This window comes from Morone saxatilis, unplaced genomic scaffold (genome assembly GCF_004916995.1).
Source record: "Morone saxatilis isolate NCDOM2014 unplaced genomic scaffold, NCSU_SB_2.0 Contig21, whole genome shotgun sequence".
NCBI lineage: Eukaryota > Metazoa > Chordata > Actinopteri > Moronidae > Morone > Morone saxatilis.
Window position 1 is genome coordinate 9,741,553 of NW_023339774.1, and position 12,306 is coordinate 9,753,858.

The following is a 12,306-nucleotide window of genomic DNA, read 5'->3' on the forward strand; positions in this document are numbered from 1 at the left end:
CACCACCGGAACATGTATTACAATCACCTCCGCACCTAGCTATAAACACAGCTCAGTGTTCTCTTCCTCTCAACTGAGGAGAACGCAACAGAATCCGTCCAGTGGATACCAGTTTTAAAGTACATCTCATGCTGTACTTCTATTTCGCTTATTCATTCCAATCTATCATATGACCAGGCATCAGTATTAAAACAGTTACTGTTTATAAGCTATACTTAATGCCTGCCACTGGGACGGATTCTGTTGGATTCTCCTCAAAATCAATGAAATGAGGTGATTGAAACACTTCCGCTGTTGTCCACAGGGGCCGCCAGAATCAACACAAAATGCAACTTCCTTGTAGGAGCTTTAAGCAGCAGCAGGCAATGCTGCAGGTGGAAATCATCAGTGTTGCCCCTGGCTGTCATATCTGACATTGTTTCTTCCTCTGTGGTTTGGTTTGGAGAAACATGGACAAACTTACATCCCCGTGATTAGTTAAGGAAAATACGCAAAACCACACAAACATTTAAACATATAAAGAGAGCATTGTGAAGCTACAGTGAATATAGCACCACTGCACACACATACACAAATATCCTCATTCCTCTTAGTCCAGTTTGATTTCAGGCCATGCCTTCTCTTATGTTGATTTTTCCTTTCTTTCCTCCCTACTGATACAAAGGGATGATCACACTACTGCAGGGGGTGCTGTTTGTTTTTAAAGGAGCAGCGTCTCTGACTTGGCAATCATCCCAGCTTCATAACTGAAACCGGCTGCTGCTGCTGCTGCTGCTGGGTTGTTTCCACAGAGATTATCAACGCTGAGGCAAAGAGATTACCTCCAGGAAACAAATTGGTTTATTATGATTTCTCAACTCGAGTAATGTTAATAATGCCAGGAAGCGGGAACAAGGAGTTCACCAGCAGATAGACTTTAGGCGGTTGTGATTGGTGAAATAGTATTCATGATGAATTGACTACAATTGAAAAATAAGATGAGGAAAGTGGCTGCCTTTATATAGGGAATGTGTGGTTCTCTTTGTCCATGGAGATACAGAAATAAATTCAAGAAATAATACAAGCTTCCCAGGATGCAGAGATGCTGATTTGTGTAGTCAAATGCACACTTCGCTTGTTACCAGCAATCCAAGGTGGTCCTATCTTTTATATCAGTTCTGTGAAGAATGCCCTTAGGATTTATCTTTATCTTGTGAGAGTCATTTAGCTTCCAAATCTAGTTACACTGCGTGGTTTCTGCGAGGGATCCAAAGTGCCCCCTGTGACCTCAAGTGAAAGCAAAGAATCCGCGCCTCCAGATTTTCATGCCTAAATTTCCGATATTGAGGACTTTAAGAACATAGCTACCTGTACATTGTATAGCCCTACATCTGCCCTCTAATGACATGATAGCGGCATTTATCAAATTAACTGCTGTCAAGTGCCTGTGCAGTAGCAGGAGGATTACGGGGGTGACGCTGTGTTCAAGTTCATTTGACGGCGTGTCTGTCCCCCCCAGCGATGTTGTAGCTGAGGCTTCACTTTAATTTCCACAGCTCTCTACTTTCACTTGTCTACCAGCCCCCTCTCCTCTGTGTTAAATTGTCTCCAAATTGGATATTTAGAGGATGTAGGAACTCAGGGGAAGGGGTGCCCTCTCTCTCTCTCTTTCTTTACCTTCCCTTCAGCAACTCTCACCCCAGTTCACTTTTCATCATAGTTTACAGTATAGTACTGCATATATATTTGACGCCATTTTTAAAGGGGCAGTAATGAAAATTGCAGGGGCAAATCTCAATTTATCACCAGTATCCAGACATGGTTAAGCTAAGCTTAGCCCTCCCAAATCCACTGTGTCCTGCTAGCACACTGTATATGAATCAGATTTAGATGTTGGGGGGGCCGGAGGAAGCCATTTAAACACCCCATTCGATCTCTGATTACATTCAAATCAAATAGCTGGATTAAGAAAGAGAGCTCTGAGTGTTGTAGCGTAACATTAGGATCCTATGGGACTGGGTGGGGCTTTAAGGTAAGGGTGTGAATGTATTTGGTGGGGTTATATTGGCAGTGTTAGGATGACAGGCCTCCTCCCAGAGGCCAATAAAGGCGTCAGCAGCCGGGACCAGATTTATGACGGCCATGCTTAGTGGAAAGGATGATGGGGGATGGAGAGGAGGCTCTCACTATCAAGGATATCTTATGCCTCCTTTGAGAGTCGCTCCCTCTCTCTCTCTCTCTCTCTCTCTCTCTCTCTCTCTCCAATTTCACCGCTCTCAGTCTGTTGCATTGTCTCTGTATTCCCTCTCTTTATTGTTATTTATCTTATTATTTTAGTTTTCATATTTCTGTCTTATCAGAGGCTGTGTTCCTCGTGTTTTACTTTCACCCCTCCTCTCCTGCAGCACCACGCAGAAGATTGAGGGGCTTTAGGCAACAATTGTTTCCTTTGTCTGTTGGCCACAGCTCTCTTTTTAACAATGTAACTCAGACAAACCTTTTAATTCCTTGTAATTGTGTGAAAGAGTGAGGCAAACAGTGGGTTTGCTGATCCATCTTTTTAGACTATTGCTCTTTAGCACTGTAACAGTATGCATTGATGTTGGATCCACTATGGCTGAGAGACACAGTCAGACAAAAGGGGAGAGAGGAATGCGAATAAAGAGAGAATTAACTAGGGATAGCATGAGACAAAGAAAGAATAGTGACAGAGAGTCTTGAGTGACTTTTCAAAATGACGTCTCATTACAATAAGGAAACTACGGTTGTACTAGAATCTATTGTCCACAGCTAATGAGGCCCGGATGAATTTATAGGAAAGATAGAGTTTTAGTGCAGACAAGAATAATACCTATTTCATACCTTGCTTTAAGGAATATATATTTATCTTCATTTAAAAAAAGAGCTAGGCCAGAGGTTTCCACATGCATCCAGTCTTTATGCTAAGTTAAGCTAATCTTCTGGGTCTCTTCTAGATCCATATTGTGCGTACAGACATCAAAGTGGTATTGATCTTCTCAAGAAAGCGATTATGCCCTTAACAAAAGACACTTAAGTGTTTTTATATACTCTAAGTAAATCACACAAATTATATTTTAAATCCAGATGGGTCTGAGCATATAAAAGTAAGTAAAGTATTGGTAACTGACTTCAGTACTCTGTGATCCAGGCACATTTCAGTCTGCACTTAAAACGTATTGAGGTTCGATACCAAGCACAATCTCCTCAAGTCATTTGAGAGTGTTAAACTCAAAACACACACCCAGACGCACAATCCATTTTTTTTCCTATATCAGGCCCCCAAAAATCCCCTGACTGTGCATCATGTCCAGCACACAGAAGTTGCAATGATTTTACAGCTCCCATGTAGGAGTATTTGAAGTCCAAGTCTTCTAGGACGTCCCATCAACAGATTGGTGTCACATGACACCCCGATACCCTGATACCCCTGCCCTGTCTGTAGTATTGTTTTGGAAAGACCTATGTGTTGCCATGGTTGCGGAGCACCAGCTATTCCCTGTGTGATTGTAGTTTTCCACCTGCAGCAGGAAAAAGACCTGTTCCCCTCCCAAACACTGTTTCCATGTAAACATTTTACAAGAATGTGTGTGCTTTGGTTCGAAGTAGAGTTTGGTTTTATTATTTTATAGTAGCTCCAGGAAGAAATCAATAAGTAGACCATTTTTTTGGGAGAACTATATAAGAAACTGCTCTGTGTTGTATATGTGTATATGTGACCTGCTCTTTAGGCGTTAGTACTGGCTTTTCTGACATATTTGCAGTTTATTCTTTTCCTGAGGGGGGATTGTTTCGGGAAACAAGAGAGAAGGGGAAAGTGAGGCAGCGCAGAGCGGGAGGAGGAAGATGTCGATCTGTGAGCAGCGTTAGGGTGATGAAGCCAGAAATTAGCAGAAACACAAGTGACCTGTTCGCAAGAGGGAGAGAAAGAAGAGACAGCAAAAGACAAAGAAAGAGGCAGTTAGATATATGCAGAGATGCAGGGATATACAAACAAAGAGCGTGAGAGCCAGACATAGAGAATCTGACTCAAGGCGACGTTAGAAGCAGCGTCTGAGCAGGGATATGAGGTCAGACGTGGTCAGACTGAAGCCCGGTGTTTGACGACCATAGGCTATAGTGACCCATTAACCAACTTGTAAAGCTCAGTCCATCCCCCATTGGAAACTGCTGGTCATACACACACATCCTACAAGTACACAAATCCATTACAGGAAATAAGTTAAGTTGGTTTGAAAATATACACAAGCAGTATATTAGGCAAGCATATTAGCAGACTGATAATGATCTCAACACTGTAGATGTATTAGTAATTATTTTATGAATGGTTAATTTGTTTATAAAATAAAACTTTGTGTTTTATTTGTAAAAAAGCAGAAAAACTGGAGCTTTTTACCTTGTAGCTCTTGCTTTTGTACCTTAGAGACATACATTCCCCAGAAGACACACTGTTTAGTCAGAGTTGCGGTGGTTCATTTGGCATTTCACGTATCCTCATTTTTCTACAGTTCATCATTATTATTCATGATTCTGGTTTTATGTGTATAGCTATGCCCCCTTTTAGCCTAGTCCTTGGTTACGGCCTAAAAATGGTTGTTTGGATGCTTAATATTTCTGGCCTTAGGGCTGTGTGGGCACTAAAGACATTCCACACACACATACAGTATGCATACACACACCCAATGAGTGTTTCCAGGGCAGGACAGTATTTTCCCAAAGAAAGGTGGTAGATTAAAACAAGTCAGCTCAGGATGATTCCTTACATGAATATGCAGAGGTAGGGTTGGGAGACAAAAAAACAAACATGGCAGGATGGTATTTGGATTTCCTACATGGTGTTTTTCATATCCACACATTGTATTTTTAGCAAAGCAGTAAATCAGTCCTTAAAATAAGCATTTCTTTTTCTAACTATGTTGTCCTCTGACAGTTTTTTTTTGTTAACAAGCTCTAAAAATGTTCTGGTGCTGCTAACTGGCATGAGTACAGATAACTAACCCCTGCCACAGGCTATGTATGTGCTTTGCAAACACATAAAATCTAACCTAAAATGATTCAGTCATTGTGCTTTGAGTTAAAAAAGGATACAATAAAGAAAAGATAGAAGGAGAAGATGAAGGAAGGTGTTACTGAATACAAAAGAAAATAAAGCGGGAGTCTGTGAAAATGATGAAATATATAAATAACAACATATGTGCAGGAGTTTTAAAATAATACTAAGGCTAAAAATGAATGAAGAATGTGTAGTACACACACTACTCAGTTTGGTTTGCTGCAGGGTTTGGCATTGTGGGAAGAGACTGTTTGCACACACACACACACACACACAGAAAGAGCTTCTATGTTGGCGTTTGCCTGGCTGGATGCCGTTGGTCAAACCAGGCGCAGTGGGCAGCACCCACCCATGAGCAGCAGCGAGTACACGGACCGAGTGGTGGGTAGGCTGAAGGTCAGACGGACCGTGGACACACTGCCGTTGTTCTTTCTATCTTTTTTCCGCTCACTCTATGACTTCGAGAGCATATGTTTGTGTATGTGCTGGTGTAAGCCAAACATTCATACAACGCAATCAGAGAGAGATTGTTGATGCAATAGAGGTACAAAGAATGACGTATGTAGATGTTCGCTGAATGCGTTGTAAAGCTACAGCATGCTTATAATTGGTGTGATCTGGAGTGCATGTGTGTGTTTGTGTTTGACTCTGGAAAGTGCTGTGGCATGTTATTAGTGTGAGTCAGCACAGAGGAGGCCCGGCAGCTCTCTCAGAAGTGCAGCTCTGTTGAATGTAGGAGTGGGAGGAGATGAGCAGAGGTCTTCAGTGACATTCAGAGATGCATGATGTCTTCCCCTCAGCTGTTACACACCAGATTCCCCGAACCGCTGACTGTACTCTCTCCCCCTGAAAGCTGAGCCATTTTAACTCACCAAAACATGTTTAATGGAAGCCACAACTTGAACGTCAAAGAAATGCGTCACCTCACTGAGTGTGACATTGTAAAACAAGTCAATTGTAGTCAAATTGTACTTTTTGACCTTTGTTTCTTGTTCTGTCTGTCTCTCCCACCTCCCGTTGTAAAGGGCAGCGCACATAATTGTAGGCAAAAGCACTTTGTGCTGGCAGAGCTGTTATTTTCCGTCACAGAAAGCGATAGCGCCCACCACAGAAGCAGGTCAGAGGGAGGTTGCTGAAAATTTCCCTGGAGATGCTGCACTCAGTGTTCAAATTATTTGAACCTTGACCCAGTTTGTAGTTGGCCTCTTCAAGTGCTTTCTCTCAGAGCTTTATGTTTTTGTATGAATTCATGAACAAAGATGCAGGGGGGGAAACTCATTTTGTGTGCCCTAGTTTCCAGACTTGCATTAATTAGTGTTGAAAATTAACTCTGCAATACACATGGCAACCTTCTGCGAGCATGAGGCCAAGCAGCAAATGTAAAATATGAATCTACCCAGTGTGCATTGTAAAGGCATGGATAACATGAATGGATTTTGGTTAAATGTAAGTTAAACTAAACTTAATGACTAAATTTGTGTTTTGAGACGGTTTAGCATCACCAAATGTGAGATCTATATCTCTCTGTCTGTGTCCTTCTTAAAACTGAGTGCAGTGCAGTTTACAATAGACATACAGACATCTTTTGACCTGCAGATTAGAGGTCGACCATGAATCGTCCAGGTCCATATCAGCCCATATTAGCTTATTGCAAATAATGGTAATCCTGTATATGTTGGCCAATAAGTAACAAGGACTTGCTGTACAGAAATACCAAACTTGGTTTGAGGTAATTTAGTAGCAGCGTCACCGTTATATAGTTTGACATTTGATTGATTTTTCATGTTTTCATGTTGTAAAATGTCCCGCCCAGTATTAAAAAGAATCTCTTTTGGCCAATAGATCAATATACCATTTTGTATGTGTCTGCTGAAAACTGTCACATAAAGCAAAAACATTAAGACAGTTCAAAGAAGTACTAACTTTTTGTTTTGATCTCTCCCGTTACAGATGGTCATTTCGCCGGGACCCCTCCCACCTACGGTTACGATGCAGACCGCGCAGAGGAACAGCGGAGGCATCATGACATCCTGCCGTACATCGATGACTCGCCATCATCTTCACCGCACCTCAGCTCCAAGAGCCGCAGCAGTCGGGACACCCTCTCCTCTGGATCATTAGAGTCGTCCAAGTCGGTCAGTGTGCCATCCAATCCAGTACACCATCTCCTTCTGCTGGCCATTACAACTGCCACATTTTCAGCTTCCTCAGCTGCAGAAAAACAAACCCAAAGCTACTTAATATTCATGACTTTTTTTATGTGAATATGAATATATTCTACAAACATGGGTGCCAATAGGGGCCAACACTTCCATCCTTCGACCTCAATACAGGTCAGGAAATGGGCTAATCTATTCTTAGAGCAATCCTGTCAAAAATCTGTCAATTGATGAGAAATCAAATTCGCCATTTAAGAGGATTGATAAAGCACAATATTGTCATGCCCCATAACCCCAGAGGCATTCATCCAGAGAAGAAACTCATCCCCTTTAAGAGTCTGGCTTTACTCATCCAGGGTATTAGGCAGAATTACCTATCACCTCCATCACCCCATCACTGCCTTCATCCTCTTACCCTCCCTCCTTTGCTTTTTTCCCTGTCTGCGGAGAAAAAACCAGTGATCTATGACGTCTGGTTCTCTTCAAAGGTTACCATGGAGAGGACACAGACATGCATACACACACATTCACACACACAACCCCAGCGTCAGCAAAGATGAAAATGAACATGGATAGAATCCATATAATCATTTTTTTTATTTTTTTATTTAGTATTTATCTTTTTCCTCTTTATTATTTACATTTTATAAAGTTTTATTAATATTTTTCCTGACTATCATCACCATTTACACATAGTTTGCACCAAAGAATTGGCAGGTATCAGATCAACATGCTCGAGCTATGTGTTCGATTAGGACAGAGAGGTATTGTGGGAGAATGTAATGGGCTAATACTGTCTCCCTCCGATGTGCCCTTGGAGGAAGTAATCGCATCAGTGGTCATGATGTGGGATCAGTTACTCCGCCCCCTCAGTCTTTGCTCACTATATGTGCTGGTGAGCGAGGGAGCCTGTCAATCTGATTGATGGCTTGAATCTGCCAATAAATGATGAATCCCTTGACATCATCCAACCTTTGACCTGTGAGCTCTCTCACAAAGACACACGCGCATCTATCCATTCTCTCAGAGCAGAACGATACATTTATTGTAGAAGGGATTGAAAGCGATTGGCAGGGTAAACACTCGTGTGTAGAATCCCTGAGCCAACCTGACGCTGTGGGTGTGTGTGTTTAGGTTTTCCAGAAGCAGAGTCTGATGGTCAGTATCGCCATGAAAATTGAAAATGTAGTTACCATTGTCCTTGATTTACCCTTGGACAGCCGCTCTTCAAACATCATCCGAGTCTGCTTCTCTAATTGATGATTCAGAACCCAGAGGAGCTCTGATTGGCTCAGCGGAAGCTGATGGTTTTTTGATGTCACTTTGATGAGTCATCAGCATCAGCATATTGCTGATTTAATTTTCCACAGTGGCTCTAGTTCTCTCATAATCTGACTGCACCGAGGAGGGAAAAGAAGGGGGTCACTGATTGGAAGTCAGCCAAAGTATGAGGACAGTGGTGTGATGTTGACACAGGTCATTCAAGGACAGTCACAGACCACTATTTTTTCCTCACCAAGTTAAACATCTTTAATGTTCTTCAATATCAAGTATTGTTATTGAGCATTTACTGCTTTTTTTTATTTGATAGCAGAGATGATGACAAAAAATGAAGGAGAGAGAGATGGGGAATGACAATTATGGTCTTTCGCCAGCTTCGAACCTGAGATGTTGCAGTTTATGGTCGGTGCCTTAAACCCTTGGCCACCAGATGCTTATGTTGTGAGCCGTTTTCTCTATTCCTGTGGATCCCCTAATTTATATTAAAATAGCTCCTCATTTTCTTTGCTCCCTCATCATGTCAGACATCACACCTCAAGGCCATGACCTGAGGAGGGAGGTCACTTATTTTCCGACCCAGCCAGAGCTAAACCTCTCTCGATGATCAACTGTAGTGGAGGCTTGTAAAGATTGAAATCTCCCTCGTTATGATCTATCACATCTATGAAAAACGTTCACTGATTGAAGAGCTCGTTCCCTCGCAATTAAAGTCATGGTGTGATGCGGCATTGCGAGCATCCTATGTGGAAAATCCCTGCAGACACCAACTCTGTCTGTCTATCACATCTGGATGAAATGCAGTTTAAATAACCAGAAGTAATGCAGCACAGGATAATTATAAGACAGCTCCATTACTTAGCAGACGTGTAGAGATAGGAAGCAATTACATTAGGCATTTCAGAAAGCGAGGGATGGCAGAACAGGATGCTAAACAGATTAGAATATGAAAAATGAAAATTGAAAAGGGTTAATAAAGTGTGGAGCAGGCCATGCATTGCTGCTCTCTTCTCTCCTCTCCATCCTGGCTCTGAATGTTTATAGGAGTCTTCTACACTCCATGGGAAAGAGACAGAGATGGAGAATAATGTTGTTACAGTCGCTGCTGCTCAGTTTCCATCTGCGCCTCCTGAGCTACATCGGTGCACTCGTCAAATAAACACTGTTTGTATTGATTGTTGCGTATCTCCCACGAGCATTATCCATGCATAAACAAATCAGAAGCGACTCTCAATTCCTAAATCATGTTAGGTAGAGCCACCGCTAAGGGGTGTTGTGTGAGCTGAAAGGGTTCAAGTGCGGGTTCAAATGTAAAATATTAGCTTTTGCTGACTCTGTTGCGCATAAAGGACATGAACATGTAAACACACCAACCCGAACTTACCCCAAGCAGGGAGAATGTGCTTTATTTTTACTTTTTTGATTACCAAAAAAATGCAGGCAGACACCCCTTTAGTCTGAACCCAGAGATGGGCTCATTAGTTGCCACGGCGATAAATAAAAGATGATATGTCTGGAGATGTGGGTACTTCCTTGGGGAGTCGTCTGGGGTCTGAAACGATGAATAAACACTTTATGGCTCTCCTCTGCCCTCTGCTAGTTCAGTAACATGTGGCTGAATGTTAAAGTCTTCCTCCTTGTGATTTGCTTCAAAAGATCTTGATGCTTCAAATGGACCCTCATGTTTCTCATGTTCTCTTACCAGCGGGCATATCCTGTGAGGATAAAGTCACATAGCTCATGCCGATACTTGTAGCTCAGCAATGATTCATTCATTTTTCATTAATTCAGGAACATTCAGGGGGCTCTGTTGCCGCCCCAGGCTTTCCATTTTAAGTCTGTAGAGTCAGACAGATTCAAAGCCGCTGCAATGCAATGTAATCATTTAAGAGCAATCATAAATGACTTACTTATTTACCTTCAGTACCCTTTTATTTGGACTCTTAAGAGTTTGTACCTAATGAGCAAGTAGAGCTTTTTTTCAGGGGAAACTGATATTGTTATGTACAGAGCAGATCCCCAGACAGCTGTATGTGATGCATAATACATGTCTGTCAGAATCATTTCCTTCATCCTTCACCTAAGAAAGAGACAAAGAAAGAGAGAAAATATACTGCAGAAATATTAACTATTAAAGACATAATAAACAGTGTGATGAGCATATGCATATACTTTAGATACTGTCCCATCCTACTTGTAGTCTGTGCCTGATTTCTCCGACCTATATCAATAAATCAAGTCAGGCCGCAACGATTAGTCAATAAACCAATTAGTTGATCAACCAAGAAATTACTCAAATTGTGTTATTTTTAAGGCAAAAAAACAAACATTCCCTGCTTCCAGGGTCTCATGTGTCAGGATTTGCTGTTTTTCTCTGTTTTACTTAACTTTTGGACTGTAACCACATAGAGAGTAAATAAAAAAATAAAAAAAAAGATTGTATCAACTTCAAGTCAAGTTGTTGAAATTCAATCTAAATTTATAGTGGGCTTGATGTGTTTGTTGCTTTTAAATCATGCTTTTTGGCTTACAGGCTAATCATGTAGTAACAGTGCTGATAATGGACTCCATAATAATCCTGGACCATTTTATAATCTTCTGGGCTATAACGGTCCCCTAACACCCACACTTATGCAGTGGCCATGGAAACAGGTTTTACCCATTTACCCCATGTACACCCACGACCAAGCACTCACTCACAGTACTGTACATGCTCAAATGCAGTTCACACATCATTTTAGCATGCATAGTTATACAATGTATGAATTCTGCTGTGTAGGTATGTAGTTGTATAATTACAAGTGGTGTAACAAATACTGACACAAACTGACAATATCTAACACTGCCTTGGGCTCTGGGAAATTGCGATCGGCATTTTCCACTATCTGACATTTTGTAGACTAAACAATTGATCAATTAATCTAGAAAATAATCAGCAGGTTAAAGCTTAAAGAATAGGTTAACATTTTTGCAAGTCTATCTTAAAATAACCTGATACCTCGTGTCAGAAACACTAGCTTGAAAGAAAAAATGTGAACCTTTAAAGGATAAGTATACAAATTTAAGAATCTACAAAACATACAAAAAAAAAAAACTATAAAATACACATACACTTCCATTCATATGCTTTTCTGGCTCTCATTTTGACTACTGGATGGATTTCCTGCATGTTCTTTCATGCTGCTCCCCCCTGCCCCAACACACACACACACACACATACATCCACACACACATCCACACAGCAGCAGCTTAAGTCCAGCAGGCTGAATCAGCCCTTATCCTAACCAAATCTCATGTACTTCTTTCTTTCACATGTTGAACCCATATGATTGCTGTGCTGTGTAAACATACGTGGCAGCATTAGGGTGTAACGTCTATAATATCAGAGCAGATCCTCCTCTGTCCTGTAATACACTCATTCAATTTGATCTATTTCTACTTCCTATGGCCATTCTTTTTTTTCTCATTCTGCCTTTTGCTGTTAAGGTGCATGGTGCAGTGACCTAGCTTATCTTTGATTTTGTCTCCCCTTGTCTCCATTTCTTACTGTCTTTTTCCATTCTCTATTGTCAAATAAGTAAATGTATTTATGTATGTGATTCCCACAACCATTGTCTCCCCCTCATCATGTCAGATATTTTGCCCTCTTTGTCTCTCTCCTCTCTTAATTACACTGAATCTGCATTTCCATCTCCATCTCTTTTTTGTTTGTCGTTCTCTTTCACCCCTCTCCCTGTTTTCTCTCTTTCCTCCTCCTCATAGCCAGAGGGACCGGATGCTTCCACGTCCCAACCTGGGCTCACTGTGTGTGTGTGTGTG

General features: G+C 41.4%; 1 protein-coding gene across 1 annotated transcript in view; it reads left to right on the forward strand.

Moving 5' to 3' along the window:
• The window catches only part of bcr (BCR activator of RhoGEF and GTPase), a 79,284-nt gene that overhangs the window by 37,398 nt on the left and 29,580 nt on the right, over positions 1–12,306 (forward strand). The window contains exon 2 of the mRNA XM_035668492.1: positions 7,001–7,185. Coding sequence (XP_035524385.1) covers positions 7,001–7,185 — 185 coding nt within the window. The remainder of the gene's footprint in view (positions 1–7,000; positions 7,186–12,306) is intronic.